The 23757-nt window shown below is 29.2% G+C and overlaps 1 protein-coding gene across 3 annotated transcripts; it reads left to right on the top strand.

Annotated features, from left to right (window-relative positions):
- Positions 1-2861: 2861 nt before the first annotated feature.
- LOC130898023 (protein hunchback) lies at positions 2862-15974 on the top strand. 3 transcript variants are annotated; one of them, XM_057807070.1, is made up of 4 exons: positions 2886-2958; positions 3936-4020; positions 10910-11066; positions 12661-14828. In XM_057807070.1, the coding sequence occupies exons 3-4, from the start codon at positions 10929-10931 to the stop codon at positions 14449-14451; spliced, it is 1929 nt and encodes a 642-aa protein (XP_057663053.1). In that variant the 5' UTR covers positions 2886-2958; positions 3936-4020; positions 10910-10928; the 3' UTR covers positions 14452-14828. The 3 variants fall into 3 exon arrangements, with proteins under 3 accessions (XP_057663046.1, XP_057663053.1, XP_057663037.1); XM_057807063.1 differs by lacking the exon at positions 3936-4020 and having other exon boundaries at positions 2862-2958; positions 12661-15974; XM_057807054.1 differs by lacking the exons at positions 2886-2958; positions 3936-4020 and adding an exon at positions 9170-9311 and having other exon boundaries at positions 12661-15974.
- The last annotated feature ends 7783 nt before the right edge of the window (positions 15975-23757 follow it).

Genomic DNA, 23757 nt, shown 5'->3' with positions numbered 1-23757 from the left:
AATTTTATACTACGACAAACAATTGAGAGAAATGTTTTATACTTGTGAACAAAATAGCAAAAAAATTTTATCGTGTATGAATAATTTTATTTTCAGTGTGAATTATTATTATTAATTACTATTGTAATCATTTCGTTTGTATTATTATCATTGATTTTGATTAATATCATTCTATTTTTATTATAATTTTTTTAACTGATAGTATATTTTTGATAAAACGTCTCATATTATGTAGTAGGATATTCCCAACAAATCGCAATATTGCATTGCAGAAAAAATGAATGATTAGGAAATATTAATAAAAAACTTTTATATATATTCAAGGCTAACCTAATTTTAAGATAAAAATTTAATGCTGAAAACACTGTCTACTGCTACCACTACGCTAACACTGTAATTTTAAGTGTTGGTGTATCGGTAGTAGTAAACTGTTAGATCAGTATAAATATCACCAACGGTTCCAGAAATTCCAACTTGGTAACAATATAATGTACAAGACGCAAAACTAATATTCTAGTACGATAAATAGGTGAGTCGATGTGTATTATTAGTGGACTATAGTTAAATATACTACCATTAAAATGTTTTATATTTTCAATTTCAATAGTTTAGTTGTCTCAAGGAATACAGTACATATACATAGATTTTTTTATTTCGAAAAGGCCGCTTAAAATCGTACATAAGGAATTTCAGGACAAAAATATTGCATAAGATGATATTTAACATTCCTATTGTATCATGGCTGTCACTAACTGAAACTAACCCTTTTCTATATTGTGTGATTGCCCCAAATTAATCGTAAAAAATGCCAGCAACAAAAATCACGAACTTTAAAGAAGATAATATTTACCACGGAAGACAAAAATGTTAATTTTAGAAAATTGCTTTAATCAACCATTTAGACGGTTATTAACACAAAAGTAAGTCAGAATTCTCCGTAGAATTATAACTAGAAAAAATGACACCAAACCGAGAAAATTTAAAGAGCATTTACATGAACCAAACATTCAAGATTCAAAATTAGGGTTCTGGGTATAAATATTTTATAGGAATGTTAATGTTATCGGCATCAACTGCAAGGGTAACTTAGCTTCGTGCTTTTGTAAACGTTATTAGTGTTCACCCGACAATCTAAAAACTAACACAGTGGATGGTAGCTTCCCACAGAACACAGAAATTGCATGAATAAAGACGAACACGTTTTCATCAAAATACATAGTTTTCTCTGGTTTTCTCTGGAATATTGCTTCTGTTAAATCGAAGAGCAAAACACAGGCTTAGAAGTCCACAACATATTCGCTTAGAAATCAAAGAGTACTAGTAATAATAAGTGAATATGCGTAAAATAAATGTCAATGTTTTGATTGATTTTATCTCAGGTTAACACCGCTTTACGAAATATGTAGATCACTTGATGTTACCATGAAACTTTCTTTTAAGATTTAAGGTCAGACAACTGCGTAACTAAAAGACGAAGGGTTGTAAATTTTGTTTTGACTCTTTGGTATTATCACCAACAATAAAAATTAGTATGCAAAATATGGAATACCAAGAAAGTGTTTCATAGTTAAATATTGGGGTTACATTTTTAAAAAGCAGGTAGTTGAATAAAAATATATACAAATGTATTTCTTCGGAAAGGGTTTTTACAGATTTATGACCTAAAAATACCAATAGTGGTCAATTTTTTTGTATAGATTTTAAAGAAAGTTGAACAATCTGCAATTTCATGATTTTTAAGAAAAAATTTGAATATATTTCAAGAGATATAGGTATACCATTGTATAGAGTTTTACTTTTTGGGGCCGCAGAGATAAGTTGTTTTTGTATTCAACAATATTTGTACACAGTTTAAAATATTACGCGAATATCATTAATAACGTTACATTATGAAAAAATAAAATATAATTGGACTTAGTAGTAATAGCCAATTATAGCTAAGTTGGGGGCAAATGGGTATAATTCAATCTATAGGCAATCGAATACTCTTCCCCTTATCCCTTATTAAAGCAAAACGGTAATCAAGACTAGGAAAATCAGTCAATTGTTTCCATTTTTTATAGAACTCCAGCTTTCCGTTTTTTTTTTCTATGTTAAACGCCGTTTTTATGGCGATAAATATTTCTTGGTTTCCTTATTCCATTTCTTAAACTATGTTATTATAGTTTTCAATTTATTGGCAAATTATTCCCGTTTAAAATATTTTAATTTTTTGTTCCACTTTTTTTGGTACTATTCGCCTGTACAGTTAAATATTCCCCCTTCTTATATATCAGTAATATGATGGTCACCTTGTATTATTTTGATACTCTTGCATTATTTGGAATCCTTTCATTACATCAAGTAATCATTATTTTCCTTATTTCATTCATTCACACATATCCATTTTTGAATGAAGAATATTTGTAATATACTCACACCCATGACTTAATTTCATTCGTTTCCACAGTAATTTGTCAATTTTCTTCTTATTTAAATAGTTTTTATGCAGTTTTTTCCTTTCTCTGATTGTTATATAGAATATAACCCAGTAATTTCAGTCTTTATACACATTTGTACATTCTATTAGGTTACTTATATTCCAAATTTAATACTAATATTTATTCTGGGCTTGATAATATTTCCATGAGTTTGTTTAAATTTGCAGATTAGTGTATCATTATTTTTTTCAAGATATTGACCTTATTAGAATTGATTTTTAAATCATTAAAAATCATACCTACTAAATTGTTCTGTGTAAAATATGTGCGCATTAAACGTTTTTTATCATCAAAAGACTTAGAACCATATACTGACTGATAAAGTTTGTAAAAACTTACAGATAAAAATATTAGACTGCTAATTTAGATATTAGTGTTTTACCTACTTCGAATAAATCGGTTACCAAGGAAAACTGATCAGTATATTTAACTTTCATTTATTAATACTAATACTAATTGACTGCGTAAAATGAGAATTGTAAGTATTGATTCATTATGTAGCTATTTGAACAAAATTATGAGTAACATTCAAGAATGTTGTTTTTATTTAATATTAAATCTGTGAAGCTTTAAAGAAATCCATTTAAATGTACATAATGCTATAATTTTTAATACCTGAACCTTTCAAATTATTTGACATAGTTCGATTATATTCACTTAGTTTGTTAATAAAGAAATGCATAAATTTATTTTTAGCTAAGTAAACATATAAATTTGATATAGATTCTCATTTCAATTTACTTACTTTTCGCGTCCTTAATAGAAAATAATAAGATCAACATACATAGTTGAAAATCAAAAGTACTTATTTTGCACATCCATGCTTCAAAGAGGGTTAACAAAAATAATGACTGGTTTGTCGTAATTGATTAAGTGTTTATTCATTCATAATCAGAATAAACTCATTAATAATAATGATTCTAATCAGGAGTGAGAAATGAGCCTGCGAACATAAGGCGTGGCAAATACCTTCTTTTATTAAAAATGAAAAAAGTCGATATTTGTACTGCATTATTTAGAGTGGATAAGTACATGTGATTTGATAGTTAACTAAATTAAACGTCATTATAGTACGTATCATGACTAGATCACAATCAAAATATCGATAAATTTTAGCTCAAATTGTAAAGGATAATATAGCTTTATCGTAAAGAATATTAAAACGAGAAAAAAATTTTAGAGCACATCAAAATGGCTTAATACACTTTCGCTGGTGCCAAATTATATATCAAAACGAAAAAATGCTTATTTCTCTTTGTGCTATCAAAAAATCTGAAAAATCAACGTATGTTAACAGCATAGCATGAAATTTTCAATGCTGTAGTTCGGTTTTGCAGCGTCACTGTCAATCACTTTTAATTAAATACATATATAAAAGATATAGAGGTTCTGTTTAATATCTATATATCTAAGTATAAAAATGAACATGAAATCAATTCATAATTTATTTTCTAGTACATTTTATAACAAGCAATAAAATCAAGAGTCCTCTAGTAGGTACGGTTCTGTAATTCATTCAAAGTTTCTACCAAGTAGTAGGGTATGTAAAAACAATTTTTAAATAAAACTGTAATTATAGAATAATGGCATTTTTAAATAGTTTAATGAGCTCAAATAGTCGATATCAACAAAACCTACTTATTCATAACTGTTTAGGACCAGGTTATCAGTAATAACCTGCAGATCTTGCACAAGCTTAATCAACTACATAATATTGGAAGTTTGTTCCAATAAACAGGTGACATATAATCAAATCCCTTCGTGATTGTGATTTAAAAAAAACCATAAATATGCTGAAAATATAGAAAAAGCGTGGTGAAATATACTTGCTTATCGAGATAGGGCAGACAGGAGGAACGTGGTGCAAATCAACGCTCGCAGAGTTTATTTCTTTTCATAACAGTCTTAAATAGCTGAACCTCATGACTATATCAAATTTGTAGCAAGCAAAAATGTTAGGACTCGTATACACTTACGTGTGCAAGATAATGCTACCGGTATGGACGGACGTTCTCAGTTGGGAAAGAATAATAGTGAATAAGGCAAATCTAAATGATTTATTTTACAAAAAATAGTTGTAAAATTTGTAAAATCAGGTTAATTGAAACAAAAATATTCTTATAAAATGACAAAAATGTAAAATAAAACATTCTGTTTCATATAAAAATTAAATATTAAATTGATGAGTTATTATTAAATATTTCCCCAAAATTCTTAAGCCATCATATATTGTCATCAAAAGGAAGAAAGTATGTGAAATTTCATGTCAATAGGTTGACATTTTGTGTATTAGCCTTTTTCGTACCTCTTCATGCTTTTGAAATTTTTTATATAAACATAATTTGTGGTGTTGTTTTATTATCACTTTTTATCCACCAGATGGAACATTTTTCTCTAGAAGACATACGAGACAATTCGTCTATTTATGAAAATGTGTTGAAAATGTTGTGATGAGTGAAGTATTTACTGAGATTACTATAATTTCGTCTTGAAGCCTATAATAGTAGTTTACGTCATGCGAGTCCAGTAAAAAACTACTTTCGGGACGTATTACGTACAATTTTTTTTAAACGGGCATTGTTGTATCATAAACACAATCAAATGCATCATTTTGAATATCCATTTTATAATAAATGTCACGTTTTCAACTAAACATCAGAATATGTCAAGTTATTTTATAGTTTTAAATCATACAAAACTGGGTTAGTATAGACACCAATTGACCACTATCTTAGACTAACTATTTTATTATTTTTTTCATTAAAGATAAGTCGAAAAGTAAATAAAAATGAGTCCGGTAAAAGCTTTTACCGGACTATCACAATAATTTTCTGGCTTGGTCTGACAAAATGAGATTTTCTGACCTAAAAATGAACCGGAAAGTACTAATTTCTAGCCCGTTTCAAAAAAAATAAATTTTAATAAAATATTTGGATAAAGTGTGTTCCATTGAGATAATCACAAATAAATAATGAAGGTATTTACGATAATTGTAATTACATTTTTATTAGCGAGTAAGGTAGACAATTTTTTCTAGTTTGGAAAATATTTGTTTAGCTTTCAAATATTTATTTACATTTACTTTTGATCTATGTCGTCAAAATGCATTGAAAAATCCATTTGTTTATTTACTTTTAAATAATCGATTTGAAAAGGTAGATATAGTTAATCACAATTTTTGTTTATAAAGTTATAATTAAAATTATAATGTTCAAAAGATAAAATCAATAATACAAATTAGTGGCAGATAACTATAATAAAGTAATTCCATTAAAATGATACCCATCTTGGCCTATAATATTTTGAATGAATTTTGATTAACCATTTAGTTTATACATAAAAGATATATATATATATATATATATATATATATATATATATATATATATGTTTAAATATGATTGAGGTACAATTCTGAACTTTTTGATATATTCCAAGATGTTTTTTATAAATATTCCATTAAAAAAGATAGATAATTGTTTTTGTAACTCTCTTGAAGTTGAAATGAACGAAACAGAAATATACATTTCGGAGAAGTCTTATAATCCAAATATATTTTTTTTATCTTTACCTGCCTATCCTAGAAAGGATTAGTATCAACGGTACAATATACCAAAGTTATTTACCTATATATATATATTGGCAGGTATCTATTAGATCATGTTAAGTAAAGTATGTACAAGAGCACATACAAGAGTACTTTTGGTAACGTTAAATTAACAATTTATAAAGTTGCTACTCCTTAAATATTTACATTTCTCGATCCAACTCATTTGTTTGTTTTTGAAAATCTCCATATTCTACACTACTCCAAACAAATTCATTGTAGTTCATAAAAATACAATCGCATCTTTAAAATTTTCTTTTTTGTCAATATGTTAATTCTATGATTATCCCATTATCGAAACAGTTAAACAGTTATCAATTGTTTACTATATTATATTTTCTTTGTAGACACTTGTACACTCTTACTCAATTCGTCTGTTATTCTGGTATTCATTACCGAATCTCTAAGCACCAAAATATCACGATTCTTCTAAGTTTGCCTATTTGGTTTTTGAATTTTATAAGTGTATAAGTGTAGTACCTAGTAAAACTCTTGTCCAAAATAAAAACGTAAGACGCGAATGTGATTGAGATTAGAAATAAATGAAATTTATTTGAAATCGGAGATTTTCACGAGAGCATGGAAAGAAATGCTCGTACTTTTATCCGCTTGGAAGCCTCTCATTTTTTATAAGCTCGAAATGCATTAAAATTTGTCGAAGCGAATAATGTGAAAATTTGTCGAACATCACCAATCATAAAGATCGACTTTACGGTATAGAATTTAACTCTGTCTTTGATAATTTTTATCATGGTTCATTCATTAACGTTCTTTATTAACAATACTAAATTATAATCCAAATGTTTTATGGTTATATTAAAAAACATAATATTTCAAATAGAAACTAGCAAAACGTAACGTAATCCGTTCACGATTTACCAAGGCATTCAACAAAAACTATAAGCGTTTCTCGAAACTAAACAAACTCTAAATAAGTACTACTTTCCATGTGGAACAAGCTAGATTTTTTTAAAAAAAGGCTTAAACCAATAGCTCTTCAAACTATTTTTTATTAAACTTTAGTGGATAGAATAATTTTTGTGTATACCAGATCCAGTTAATAAAAAGTACTGGTTTGAGTGGAATATAATCTGAAATAATGGATTCGTGCTACCGTAACAATGTAAAAATAAATATTTGGAGCTCTTCATAGAAATTGTGGGTTAGTTGTATAAAGGCACCATATTTTGTCAATGTATGATCTGGAGATTAGAAACGAATATTAAATACATGTCATCAATTATTTCGACAATATTATTAATTTATTTTTTACTCAGCATACATTTTTAAAAAGAAAACTATCACATATTTAATTTGAAAAAAAAAATACTGAAAAAAAGTATTAAAAAATTCAATTAGATGGGATTTATTTCACGAAAAGTTAAAACAAAATTTATAAATGATTTTCGATGAAAAAACCTGGACAAGCAGCTTCTAAATTTTTATAATTTCCACAAATTTTCACATAGATATATTTTATTCTGATGCTTGTGTCGTAAGTATTATATTTGAATTGAAGATATTTCATCTCTATATTATATGATTAAAAGATCAGAATCATAATTTTACTTGTACATTCGAAAAAATATAATCTATTTTCTTAAATTATAAAGCTTTCTTCATAATAATGAGATGAAGAAGTATTGTTTCCAGTTATTTACACTTTCTCTTTGGTGAACTATAACTATCTATATTAATATTACATGTCGTTAAAATCAAATAACTGTGAAATTAGTAGAACTTCAGAATTTTTTAAAATAATTTCAATATGTTCATAAATTATGGGCTTAATGACGTTATGAACCATGTATTCGATATTCTCAAAATAATTTAAAAACAAATTTTGTTGCTATGAACGGGAATCACAGCAACAATCAATTTGACAAAGTATTAGTTACGTTACTGTCAAACAATATTTTATTTCTTGACATAATCTTCCTTTCAATTCTACATACTTAGCCTTAGTTATTCCAATTTTTTCAAACCATAAAACACAATAATCTTTCGAAAATTCCCTGTATGTCTCTGTCATACTTTTATATTTGTCTTAAATCGCTTTCCATCAAGTCATTTCAAATAAGCGGAGAGAACCAGATTAAGTGAATATTACATGAGAGGCAATAAATTATAAAACAGTCCGGCTAATTTTTTACTTTCCTAAATAATCGATAAGATAAAACTTGAAATCCGGAAATACTGTGGCCATGACGTTATGGGCCGAAAAACGGTTTTTGTTTCCTTGTGAGCACGTTCCTCGGATGAAGACCGTTGTTTCATCCATACTCTTCCGGCAAACCGCTCTCGTAGAACAAACAATATATTATCTCGCAGTAGACTTTCTCCTAGGAGACTTAAAGCTTCCATTTATAATTTTTAGATCAATCAGTAGAACTGAGAACAAATTACCTAATAGTGTTGAACATGACTTTTTTCTCACAAGTGATTTAGGTCTGGTATAAGCAATTTGATAAAATACCCACACTTTCATATATATTTCTAATTCCATGATAATTCTTCTAATGATAAAAATCAAGCTTTCGTCAATAGCTTGTTTGAAAACAGTATATTCAAATATAGATCACAAATGAAAAATATTACTTATAATTAATTTGGCTTAGCGACGACTATTGTGACATATACAATTAAAAAACTTTGAGCTTCAAATGAACTCAATCTATGTGTATAAAGAACAAAAAAATTACGAAAGCAAACTAAACTGCACAGAGAAACAAACTATAACAAGACTGGCGTCTTCAACCCGAACCATAATAATAAACTTTTTTATTCCTAAGACCCCATTAAATCAACGCAATATACATTTCAATATATCGTCTTTTATTACCAATTTTATTAGATATTCCATTCCTCAAAATAACTATTACTTTTTTAATCCCACATAAAAGCTTTAGTTTGACCCTCAGTGCTCTGACTCACTCCCTCCTACTAGGATTTAAACACTCTTTATTAAACTGAACAGCTTTGGGCAACATCGGAAGCTTTTCCGTTGGAGTAGGGGCTAGTGGGGGTGTCGACTTGTCGAACTATCATTGATAGTGGGGGAAATGGACATTGGTGTGGACTACTTTAGATTAGATCTAAGAAGTTTTAGTCAGTTCAGTCTTTCTGTGAACTACGAAAGTGTTAGTTGAGTATTGTAACTAGTGCTTTTACTACGTGTTTCCGAGGAATGATAAACAACTATAGGATTATTTCCATCTTTTGAGGTAGTTATTTTATTATTATTTTTAATGGAAGTTTTAAATATTGAGTGTTACAAATTTAAAATTCTTACATTTGTATCATATTATTATTGAAATACATGACACTGTATGTTTGAAGCTAAATATTACAATATACTTAATTCTAATAGCCAGAACAATAATTATATTCCTTTTTTGTATAAAAAATTTATTTAAATATATTTTGAGCAAATTTTAGCTAAGTTTTGGAAATTCGTTTATCAGATGATACTTAGTATGCTATATATTTTTATTGTAGTGGATTAAAAATTTCATAATTAATATTATACATAACGTCAAATCCAAATCATAATTTGAAAACTAACGAAACCAAAGAAGAGTTCACACCGAATTTTAAGTCTTTCACATTTTATCAAAATGCATTTCGTTTGAATTGGAAATTGATGTAAATAATAAAGTAACATCACGTTACTTTCGATTCCAATTATTTGAAGTATTTATATAAAAACACTCAAAATCGACTGTAGTGTCATTTTGTATTTTAGTGTTGGAGAATGAATTAAATTAATGATATTATACTTGATTAATAATTATTAATGTAGTTTTAGCTCCAAGTATCTTTCAAAAACAAAACAACTCAATCAAAAACTATTATTGTTTTAGATCATAATTTCATCCATTTGAAATTGAGTGAACTATTTGTAGTAATTTCGTATAAAAACATTTTTAACTAGAAAGGCCCCCCTCATATGTGTATAAATGTTTATTACCAAAAGGTTACCGAAGGTTATCGTCACTTAAAAATATAGGTTATAAATTTATTAATTTAAAAAAAATAAGTTTGAACTTTTGGTTTTAATCTCTCGTGTAAACAAAATCTAATATGACTCTTAGGTTCTTATAAAAATATTTAACAAGAAACAATCTTTCTCTTTCTAAATATTTTATTTCTGGTCAGTGATGTTATGTAATTATTTTTTAATGTTGAAAATTTCGTAAGATCTTTTTTGTTTTGCTTTTGCTTTAAGTGACCAAAATTAAACATATTTTTTGGTTCTGTAAATATTTTAAGGGGATTTAATGTTAACTTTCAAAAGTTTGTTCAATTTTTATTATTGTCATTTCCGGCAATAAGTATTAATTGATCCTAGGGATTATCTGTTTATAAAATTTAATATGTAATTTTGATTTGAATATTATAGAGTGAACTGTGTCCATAAGAACGGTTTTTACAATGCCTCTAAAATTGTTTATATATAGTTTAACGTAGTTAATTATATAGGGTGCTTTCTAAATGTATTGCTGTGTGATATTACTGAAAACACAATTTAATTCATACTAGATAATCTGTTAGATATTTGTTCAAACCCGTAATTTTTATAAATACAAGAATTGAATGAAGCACAACATTTAAATGGGTCATTCTGTGGATTGTATAGGTAGTTTGTGCCAAAATAAATAGGATTCATATAATTAGTTATAGTATATTAAATTATATTATTTATCGTGGCAGAAAATTATCAAACAAATAAATTAATTATTTTACAACGTGTAAAAGATCGTAAATATATCAAATAAAAAATGAAAATGACAATGTTTTGAAAGTTTTTATTCTGTTACAGAATTTGAATTTGACTTGAAATGAGAGGAGGAGCGTCTAACGACATGAGCTCTTCATGTTCCCAAGGGGGACCTCGCTCAATATCTGGACATCAACCCAATACGAACGCGGGACCTTCATCTCCCCAAACAGCATGGCAGTTCCAATCCGCTGTAGTGGTAAGTCTAAACGATTTATCTTCATGTACAATTTTTTTTTAATAAAATTTGATAAATCATAATTTTTCTGTGACGACTACCGATAAATTGTTTTACCCCCTTTATTATTATTCAAGTTTATATTTGAATGTTTAAAGTACACGGTTATCGGAAAAGCTCCTAACCCATAGCCTCAGGTATAATTTTAGTTTAATTCGATGGTCATTTTTAACATTTGATGAACTTTATTCTTATCGCTATTTGTCGCAGTTGTTGGCACTCAGGATCAGATCAGTTGCCTATAATTTAACAGGCGAAAATTATGCTTGGTCTCTATACACGCCGCGTTGCAGCTAGTTCCATTTTTTGTGACAATCAAGTAGTTGACCAATCAACATATGCCGTAACACGCGGCTAACAATAACATTTTGTTGTTTCTCAACACTATGCGTATATTAAATGTATGGCACGCATGTATTTATGGTAACTGCAAATAAAATTACATTATTGTCTATTTGTATCAACCCACGAGTATATTTGACGTAGATGTAGAGTTATGTTTTTAAGAAATCAGTTTTCGATATATATCTCATTTACCGTACCAATTTCAATAATATTCATTATATTCCTAATGCTGCCCTGTATTTCTGCACCAGTCATATATTAGTTTTCGCATAATTTATCGAAATTCCACACAAGTTGTTGAAAGCCTCATTTATTTGTTCTGTTATATTTTGAGCCACTATCAGATGTTAAGACAATATACCAAAGTAGAAAGTTATAGGTTTTTTAAATGTCTGCTCCGTAAAACTTGGCCAAATAACAAATTTGTAGTAAATATTTTTTTGGTTTAGCACTGCAGAACACGATTAATGAAAAATGAAACCGTACATTTTTTGTTTTTATATTTGTTGTATGTAGTCCTAAAGTTCATTCATATTACCGTGTCACATTTTGGAAATATTTTTCCATTTGAAAAAAGAGAATGTAAACAAATGGTTTACATTAATTGCCAGATATTTTTAGTTTCACGCTTCTCATTTTGATTTTTTTAAATTCGTAGAACACGTTTGATGTAAAGAATTTTCATCTTTAAGAATTCTCGAGACACTTGAAACAAAATTTTTAATTTTCAAATCATTACGTGCTGATCACCAATTACCTATATGAAACTAAGATATACAAATATTTCCAAAAAGAACATACGTTTTTGAGATAAGTTCCCTTCAATAGTTAGGAATACAAAGATAACTGAAAATAATCTATAAATTTAGAATAAGATAGCAAAAAAATCAATTTAAATTATAGAGCTTGAGAAGCTTCCACTATTTCTTCTGCTATAAATATTTAAAAGCAACTATCGCAATTTCATAAGGTTATTGTAGTGGTAGTATGTATATAGGTACACAAAAATATCGATATGAAATTATTCTATTGTCATCAGTGTTACGACTTCACAGTTGTCTGGAACTGAATGAGTGGAGTGAGCTTAAAACGTATCTTACTTACTTTTTAATCGGTACATATTCGTTAGTTTTCTATATTTTTTCATTTATTTATTTCCTATTTGATCAAATAACTTTCTTTTCCTAAAAAAAGATGTCTTTTGTTACAGAAAAAAGAACCCATTGATTCTGATGTTCGAAATGATTCCGGTGTTGCTTCAGGAAGCGATTTCACTTCATCATCCCCCGGAAGTGACCAAAGTGAGCATTTTAATGGATCATATTCACCAGTTTCCGCTTCGACATCTTCAACAGTATGTTCATCGCTTGCTGCCTCGACGTCTTCAGGAGTATATTTACCATTTTCTGCCTCGGCATCTTCAAATGCATATTCTCCATTCGCTGCCTCTACATCTTCAGGCACATATTCTCCATTTTCTGCCTCCACAACATCAAGAGCATATTCATCATTCTCTGAGTCAACAGCTTCAACAACAAATGAACCTTCATCTTTTATGAGGCGTCCGTACGCACGACCAGTCCCAATAGGCTACACAGCTAATAGTTATAGAGTAACGCCGCCGACACCTCCTAACTCAGAGCCAGATTTATCTCCCAAAAGCAGTATAAGCAAAATGTCAGAAAATGAAAATCTTCCTAGTACGTCTGGAGAAAATTTACTTGGAGGTCAAAATAATAGCGGTGAAGATCCTTTGAAAAAATTGCAAGCCACGTTTGAGCAAAATTCACTTGGCGAATTGTGCGATGATGATACCAAATCAGAATCAGATGAATCCAATGAATCTTACGAACAGGCAATTCGAAAGCCCAAAGTCAATTCCAATGGTAAAATAAAAACTTTCAAGTGTAAGCAGTGCAAATTCGTCGCGTATACAAAAGAACAATTCTGGGAACACACTAGGGTGCATATGAAACCTGACAAAATTCTCAAATGTCCTATCTGTCCTTTTGTAACGGAATACAAACATCATTTGGAATACCACGTCCACAATCATAAGGGTGCTAAACCCTTTAAGTGTTCGCAATGCTCTTATGCATGTGTAAACAAATCTATGCTTAATTCTCATCTCAAATCACATTCTAACATATACCAATATAGTTGTGCTGACTGCAATTATTCTACCAAATATTGCCATTCTCTGAAACTCCATCTTCGAAAATATGTTCATCAACCTGCTGTGGTTCTCAATCCTGATGGTACTCCAAATCCATTGCCTATAATTGATGTATACGGAACCAGAAGGGGACCCAAAATCAAACCAACAACATCTAAACAACCTGAAGTATCGCCTAAGCCTGAACAACTGTTACAATATCCATTCAATCAATTATTACAACCAATTCAATTTCCATATCATGCTCTCCAATTTCTTCCTGGTAACAGTACGGGAACAGTTCCGAATCCTTTATTTTTCCATAATTTGGAAAGGTTTGCCAGAGAACGACTTACCTCAATCTTCTCGTCAGAACAACGTTCTTCCAATCTTTCTGAACAACAATCCCCAAATCATTCTGAGCAACGTTCTCCAAATGATTATGAACCAGGGACATTAGCTGGTGTTCTAGACCTTAGTAAACCAGAAGAACCATCTCCAAAGAAGCGCAGAAGAGAGTCTTCATGTAAACATTCAAGTGACGAAAATTCTTCAGAGGAAGAGGATGATGAAACAACTACTACAATGTTCAGTAATGTAGAAGTTGTTGAAAATAAAGAACAAGAAGAAACATCTTCAGAAAAAGCAGAACCAGCTCCAAATGATACCAAAAAGAATAAATATAATTGTCCGTATTGTGAAATAGAGTTTAAAGAAGAAATTTTGTATACGATACACATGGGTTACCACGGTTTTAATAATCCATTTACTTGTAATAAATGTGGTGAGGAATATAATGATAAAGTTAATTTCTATTTGCACATCGGACGCAAAGCTCATTATTAAATAAATGATGCAAGACTGAATTCAAGGTTAGCATTTTATAAGTCATATACTTTAATTTTATTCAAGTTTTCTATGATTTATCTCCTTAACTTCTTTAGCAGGTTTTCTATTTTATTAACTTATCATCTCAAATATTCAATCTTGAATTTTAAGTTCTTGATGTTATGATCTCCCTCTCAAAATTGTAAATCTTATCTAATAATAACTATGCAGTCAGCAGGCAATAACTAACAGGTGGTTAATCATAGATGATAAATATTTTATACAATTGCTTGTATATTTGTATTGCAAACATTGACATTTCTAAGCATGTTACTATATTGATTTCGACTAGAAATATAACTTATAGTTTTAATAAATAAATCTACTATATGAAAGTCTGTAGGTATTTATTTTGACAGCAGTGGTTTAAGGAAATCACTGACAAAACTATTAGGGAGAAGGGGTTTTCACTGCAGCTTTTGATTTAATTTTATTATGTATAGACATTCATTTAGATCTTGATACATTTTGCATTGAGTCAACATTTATGAAAACATTTATTTGGAATTAGTATTATAATTTATTACATTGTTTTATATTATCTTCTTTAAATCTGAGTCGCATTTTATTTGATTAATAATAATGGTTCTCGCTTACAAATGGACTGTAAAATAGTAATATAGTGAAACTATTATTATGAAAATCTGATTATTGCTATTTCTAATATATTCTCACCCCAATGGTAAGCATGGCTTCTCAGATTTAAAAGCGAAAATTGTAAAATGTGGATGTGAAGAATGAAAATGCGGAATCGAAACATTTCAAGGGGAATTATAGTGATTTGTTCAACACCTGGAAAAAATTTTCAAAATTGTTTATTATATATTTTCTCATTATCGATAGTTTAAAGTACCCAGAACTATTTTAAACTATTGAAATAGTTTTTTGCTATCGCAATTTTTTTATTATTGCAAATTTTTGTACTTGACACTGGTCAATATTATTCCATTGATATTGCTATTTAAGAGTTTATATTTTTGTGTGGTTTTATTAGTTTATTAACAATTGTATATTTCAAATGTGTCCCTTTTCTGTTTTTACAAATTATTAGATTATGAACATTTACTTTCAAAAATTCCATACAACATATACTTAGTGATTTTCTAGCTGAAATGCAAACCTTGACGAACTGTAAGCAAACTCTAGTCAAACATTTTATTTTGTAGGTGCAATTTTTTTTTGTTATCAATATTCCGAAATTTACGCGTTTTTTATAGCCATATAAATAGTGTATTGTATATATTTTTATTCAACCCTATATATATATATATATATATATATATATATATATATATATATATATATATATAAATTATAAAAACGGGACCATAATTGAGACTGACGTAGATTAAATTTGTAGTGTTTTTTAACGCTAGTATTATTCAAAGAGCAATTGCATCAAAATTCTGTATTATATATGGTAGTATTAGAAGTAAATAATGTTCATAATGGATGGGAAATAAATTATGTTTTTTAAAGAATTTTTTTTATCGCCCATTAAAACTCTAACAATCTTCTCTGGTAGATTTCAGTCTTTATTAGCTAATTTAATTCTTGTTTTGGGGAGATTTCAACCTATATGACTATTTTATAATGATAGTTAACTTCTCCCATTATTTGTTATTTTTGGAATACTATCAAGATTGGAATAGTTTTCTTGATAATAAGAATATTAGATGAAGAAAAGAGTCTAAAGACGAAGCTGTTGGGGCTATAAAGGTGACAGAAAAAGTGTAAATGTACCCATGATGAATACCCAGTTTCTAATTGCACTATTTCAGCGTAAGCAATAAAAATATTTCTAACCACTCATTAAATATTGTAGGGTTTTATTTACGTATTCTTAAAGTTACTTTTTAAAAGGAATTTAAAAAAATATTCGGAAAATTGTATTATAACTTATGAAATGAATTACACTTATCAACAGTATTTATGAAATTTACCAATCAAATACAACCCCATTTTTAAAATTTCCGTTCCCTCGAAATAAAATGTATTTCAAGTGAATATGTTTGATGTGATACCTACATACCCTAATTTCCTAGTTAAACAAATTTACATTTTTTTAATATAAAGGAATACTGAGCCACTTCAAATTTCCATAAACTAAAATATGTCACCTATTATTCTAGTCTGTACAAAACATAAAGGTTTTCTGCATATTGGGTACGAGATTTAAGCATCCAAAGCAGAATATTACTTGATTATTATCTATCATATTCTGATAAATATATTTTATGTTTCGTTTAAAAAAAAGTTGCCGTATCAGAAAACATAACATTACAAATTTTATAACATTCATCCATAATTATCCTCAAATTCATTACGTCTATCAAAAAGTATATAAACTTTTGAACCAACTTACTTTTGAAATTTGATTTAATAGTCACGTACAATTTCATTTATGAACATTCGTAAAATTTCTAATCCTTCAATTATTTACGAGGCATCCACCACTGACCAATTTAAAAATCAAAACAATTTTATATAATCATGCCACATTTTAACCTATTATGTATAGACTCCTGCTAGAAAGAAAATTTTAGATTTTATCCTAACTGAAATCGATCGACGATGCTCCAGATCCAGAGCAAAACAAACTGCTACCACACGAGTGAATGTTGAATTAAGTCCATGATCTAAAAATGCAAAATCAACATTTGACTATTATATGAATAATTGAAGTTTGTCTTTCATACTGTGTGTTACATAATATACTTACTCCCGAACAAGAAGATCGAAACATTTGTATTCACGATAGTACTACGAATATCAAGAGATGCACCCAAATAGACTCAAAAAGATATTTGCGGTTGTCTCTTAGCGCTGTATAGATAAAAAATTTCCACGGAAAATTAGTAGTAATAGATCAGTCAAGACCAAAATGCAAAATAGATTGGTTTCTCACCGCCGAGAAAAATCAAGATGCAATCTTCAGCAAGAAAGGTAATACCACAAAAGGAATCCACATTTATAGAAGATATAGTTCTAATGTGGTGGTGTTAAAAGGAAAACGAAGGGAAAAAGTGCTCACATATGTTATTTTTTCCACCCATTCACAGGTCCGCAATGGCTCAGGCTCCCTACAAGTTAATTGAGCATCCTCCATATTCTCGAGAATTGGCACTGCGGAGCAAAGGGATCAGCCCTCTTATCTTGTCTTTTCACAGTGTCAGTTTCAACTTTTTCCACCATATTTCGAAGATATTTTTTTAGACTCAGGTAAGGATGTAAATTAATAAAAATATTACGTATTCATTGTTTATTATTCTAATAATAGCTTCTTCAATGTGTTATTTTCACAGCAATTTCTTAGATATAGCTCTGAAACGAAATTGATGAAAATTTTCAATCATTTCCAAGAATATGAAAAACAAATCTAATTATTTAGAATTGGAGCTCCTTTTTTTGTTAAGTAGAATCCCATAGCCATAGAACATGTGTTCTCCACCTCCAATGATCTTATTCAACCTAACAAAATAGTTTCCAGGTGGATAAAATTTTTTTGGAATGATTTTTGTCTGGAGCCCCAAATAACTTCCCAGATAGGTATTAACAAAATTTTGAAGAATCTATCTTGGAAATAATTGAGGCCTTCCTAACCAAAGACTCGCCCTGTAATATCTAACGATAAGATTTAATTAAGAGTGATTCATAAAGTGACTTATTTACTGGAAACTTCTAAATCTCATTGCGAATGATAGAAACTGATAGACAAAAAATTCCATTAAATTCAAAATATTGTTATCAAAGGCGATTAAGAATTAATAATAATTTTAAACTGTTGTATCAAAATAATCCATTGTATTTCTACTTCCGTAAAAACTAATGCATTGGGCGTGTATTTTTTACTATTATATTTAACTATATCTAATATAAAAATATGCTACGAACGATTCCGTCGTTAAAATCGTATTATAATTTTTAAAACAATATTTGTTGTTTGTTATCGGCACTGATATATTTTTAAATGTTGAAACTAACAGTATTACCAGATATTTTATCTTTGCCATTCTCACAATAAAATTAATTAGGTTAAATTTTTAGTATACAGTGGTGTCAAATTATTTCTATTTAAAACATAATGTACAGTAAAGGTCAAGAGGAATATATATAGAAGCGTTTGATACACAATTATCTTCAACTCACAAATATGATTTCTATTTGTTTAGAGAGCGCATGGGTGGAATTATACAGGGTGTTTTAAAAAAAGGTTATCCCGTCTCTAGAATAGATAGAAAACTGAAACATATTTGGGGTTTGCTCAGTAAAAAAAATTCGTAACGCCATCCATATTCAAGATAAAGGGCGAAAAAGAAAAAAAAATATACACATTTTTTACAATTTTGCCGCATCTACTGACAACATTTTATTGAAATTTTATACGAATATGGTTTGGAAGCTGATACATTCAATGAATGTGTTTTTATGTCTGACTCTCATAAAGGGCGCTAGTTACACGTTTCGTACCAAGTAATACCAAGGTACTCTTGATAAACCTCGATACTGTGTACCGTTTTCGGAATATTTTGATTTGAAAATTATGAAGTAAAAACCGATGCTGATATGAAGTAATGATAAATGTATTAATTAAACAAAAATCACAAGATGAAATTTTAAAAATAGGTTAATAACATAAAATAGAATTCAATTATATTAGGTGCCTAAAATGACCTCTGTTTTCACGGATACACAAGTCTATCCTTTTTTCTAAATCATCCATTAACCTTCTAAACGGCTGGAAGTCAGCTATGAGGTCATTAATGTAACGTTGAATTCTGTCTTTCAATTCTTGAGGTGAATTTACCTCTGTAGCATAAACTTTTTCTTTAAGATACAACCAAACTGTGTAATCCAAGGAATTACAATCGCATGACGAGGAGGCCAATGAATCGGAACTTCTGCACCTCTATTCATCTACTCGGGAAATGGTTACTCAACCAATTACGACACCCTCTATTAAAGTGCGGTGGAGCTCCATCGTGCATTAAAAATAGAGATCTTCGCTCGTTTAGTGTTAAATCTGTGATAATCTATTAATTTCTAACCTAAAGTTGCTGACCAAACATTAAAAAAAGAATACATTTTAAAAAATTTGGATCGAGGGCCGTTCTTTCGTGTAATGTTTGACAAAAATCATCTCTAACCAGTAGATCGACTGGTAAGAGCTCTTGGACTTGTCTAATGTCTAATGTCTAATGATTCTTGTTGATCTTGGCCTAACAGAATTTATTTTTCTAGGTCTCATATTCCCAGTTCCCCGACAACGTTGTTTAATGGTTCTCAATGTACTTTTATTTGATAAGTTTCTCCGAAGAAACTTCTCTGCATAACACGTAACAGCTGCACTAAACACTCACCTTAAGTTAATAACATGTCAGTGTATTCAAAATTTGAGTAAATTTTGATTAACAATATCTAATTTAACAAATAACGAGGTTTCATAAATGTAATTATTATTGACTCAACGTCAAGAACTATCAATTCAAAGTTGAATAGTTATAGGTACTCAGTTATTGAGTGCCTTAGTTTGAAACAAACAACAGATTGAGTCCTAGAACCGCAATACATGAGCGTTAAATTGTTGTTTGTTTTATTCAAATGCCTCCAATAGCTCAGTGTCCATACTTATTTAACATTTAAAAACAAGATCATATAATGATTAGACTGGATTTTTGTGAAAAGTTACAAAAAACGAAAACCCTCAGTCCCAATTTTTTAAATGCGTCCATTTTATCGACGGGGTCAAAAATTTTCAATTCACATAATGCTTACCAATTAATTATAATAATAATCAATAACTTTATCATCACTTCATACCAACATCGGTTATTACTTCATAATTTTCAATTCAAAATATTCCGAAAACGGTACACAGTATCGAGTTTTATCAAGAGTACCTTTTTGGTGTAAAATCAAATGATGTTTAAGTTCACTTGAAATTTTCACTTTAATTACCGGATCAGGCTTACGGTTCCTTTCGTACTGTCGAGTGGAGATATATGGAACGCTTTTTAAACTCTTTCTTTAATATCTCCAAGTGAATTTAATATACTGCAAATATTTAAGTTATGCCGGGTATTAGTTTAGCAGGGAATTATTTCAAATAAATATTACAAAATATAAATGCAATCCTTTTGCATTTTTTTCTGTCGTTCTATATAACCCTTACTTTTGGCTATATTTGGAACGGTGAAAAATTTCTATTATAAAGTATTGAGATTTCACCTTTGGTTGGTATACTTATACAAAATATAATAAACAATGGTTTTGAAGCAGTTTAAAAAAATAATTCACCACGGAAGACATAATGAATCACTTCTTTTTTGAAATACTTATCAAAAATTTAAATGAAGCTCTCTATGGAGTTAAGCATTGTATTTGAGTCTTATTTATTGAAACAATATCTTTAACATCTAGAAAAATAAATATATTTTTGATTTGTTTAGAGACTCTCACACATGATACAATTATAGCATTGCTTTTCTAAAAATTTACAAATTTAGGGACAAATTTATTGGCTGTTTCTTTTTTAAAATTTTCTAAATTAAAGCATTTAGTTTCATTACTGCTAAACTGTTGATGATTCTTATTAGGAAATTGTTTTGTATTTAAGTCTTCTTCTTCTTCAGATTCAGTCCTTTGGTTACATCGTCCTCAACAGAAATTAAAAGAATTTATTCTGGTGCGTTAGCTTTTATCTCATTGTCTATGTAATTGGAAGTTTTGGATATAGAGCTTGCTTCGATTTCTGGAGATAAGCTATTTAGTCCAAAATCATACGTGGACACAGATTTACCTGGCGCAACACAAATTTTCCTTTGCCTTTGTGTCTTCACATTCGGCACATTTTCAGTCGAGAAGTGTTTTTCCATAATGCTTTCAAACGAGTTTTTGAACCTTTCATCGTCATACCTTGGTCCAAATACAGAGACATCTGAAGAAGACCGATTAAAGTGAGTTCCAGTTGGCCCATTAGCTCCTACACCACATATGGTGCTAATAATTGTTCTGTAGCGCAACTGACGTAGAGGCTTTGGATAAATCCAAAATTCTATACGCATGCTTAGATCTCCTTTTCACTAAAGCCTTTTGCTTCCCGGCAACGTTATATGTATCCCCTAAAAATAACATTGTGAATATTGCAGCATTTTTTAGAAACGGGTGGTGTTTTTGCCTAGTTTTTTTGATCCCATGAAAGTTGAAGTTATGGGTAAGTATTCATTCAATTGGAGCATTAACAATGTTTAGTGTACTCACAATAGGTGAAACTTTTTGACCGTTGTAAGATGATAAATATTTTACTTTATTATTATTGTTTATTTCCAATAATTACTAATGAATTTCATGAAATGAAAATATAATACTTTGTAGCTTCAAATTTTAGGATGACATTAAGAGGGATCTTTACTTAAAAACAAGACTGTAATCCCTAATAAGTGAGAAATTCAAAAATGTTGCACCAGCAGTCTTTCCTTCTAATTATCCAATTTTTTGGTGCGTATGCTATAGTTGATGTTATCGCGTATCTGTAATTTTATTTAGTGCCTGGTACTTTTTTGTCGATTTATTCGCACTGTTTACGTTACCGTCAGCATACATTCAAGATATTCTCATATGTCGTTACAGTTATTTCAAATTCTACAAAATAAATCAACCGACGGAGACCTAATTGAAAAATGTCAATTTCGAGAGGGGTCAATAGTAGAAAAGATGTAACAAAAGCGTTAGGGTGGACATCTTTGTTCGTATCTACCATTGAAAATAAAATTTGGGAATCTTTATCCGGAAGAAGCGTAATCCCAGCTTATCGCCAATTTTATGGCTTTAATTGTCACTGTACATGGTCACAACTGGACATATGTAATAATTTTCTTTTCTACTATTGTTATTAGATGCGTGGGATGGATTTGTAATGACCCGTAGTTACTGTCCACAATATAGAATGTGTGTTAGATACTTAATTGGTTTTTTCGTTCTATTGTGGGTGACGTGAGAAAATCGGGGTCGAAATTTTGCAATAAAGTATCCTGAAAATGAATGCAAAATTTTCGAGAAACTGTTATTTACAGATCGTATCCCCACGGAACTAGTGTTATTATTAGCAAAGTAAAATAATTACTATTTTGATACGGATTTTAAAACGAAGACCACACTATATTAACGAAACACCCGGGGTCTTTCTTGGTGACTAACTTAAAGATAATATAGACAACGGTACTGTAAAAAATAATCATTCAACTTAAATAATAAAGGTCAATTTTAGATTGCTCGTTTTTACAAATTTTAGTAAATTCTTAGACAGCATGCAACTTCTTTAAAGTTCTTTAGGTGGACGTGAAGGTAAAACAGTTTTCTATATCATTTTAATGGTAATTTTTTCTTTGATTTAAATTATCTAATATATTTTTTTTAAAGATTCAATTAAAAGTTCTTGATCTTATACAATATTATTTAACACTAAACTTCGTGTCGACATCAGTATTGTTGTGACATTGTGAGACTTATTGGTGAAGATAAGGACTCTTGTTATTTGATATCATATTTTGAATCAAATAATAGGTGCCGATAAATAATGCTGTATATGTATATATGGTATTTGCCTATCTGACTTAATTGAGGAAGGACATCTTTGACAAATGGTTATCCGATAATTATGTTTTTCACTTGTTTAAATATCTATATAAAAGCCTGTTTGGTTAATAAGATCATAACAAAGGTATTTTTTTCGTTGGCAAATATAAATTAAGGAATAATCATTAAAATTTTTTCATAGTATTTTGATTTTCATTTAACTAATTTATTTAAATTTTCATTTGCCTCCAAATTCTATCAAAGAATGTACTTTAAATTGAAGAATATCCTAATATCTTTTATTATTATAGCGATGTTTTCAATACTTAATTTGAATTTATCTAATTCATGTGATCTGATATGTCGCAGCTGGATGCCCGATCCATCCTCAGCTTTTGAAACAGCTATTCCTTCTTCTAGTTTTCTATTACACAATTGTCGGATCAGGGATTCCGTCCCTTTTATACCTATTTTATCCACCAACTTTCGTCTAACGCTATCTTCCTCAATCTATATTACTTTTTACTCGGAATCCTTTTATTCCCTCGCGGAAGACCCCCTTCGTATGTTTCACGACAATAATTCATCTGTTTCTTCTAATTTTTTTACTAATGGTTGTTGTTTTGTTACATTTCTAATATCTTCATTCTGTATCTATTGTTTTTTAGGTATTTCATTTCCATTACATAT

The sequence above is a fragment of the Diorhabda carinulata genome, chromosome 1, assembly GCF_026250575.1.
Source record: "Diorhabda carinulata isolate Delta chromosome 1, icDioCari1.1, whole genome shotgun sequence".
Lineage (NCBI taxonomy): Eukaryota > Metazoa > Arthropoda > Insecta > Coleoptera > Chrysomelidae > Diorhabda > Diorhabda carinulata.
This window is presented reverse-complemented; position numbering and strand designations above follow the sequence as displayed.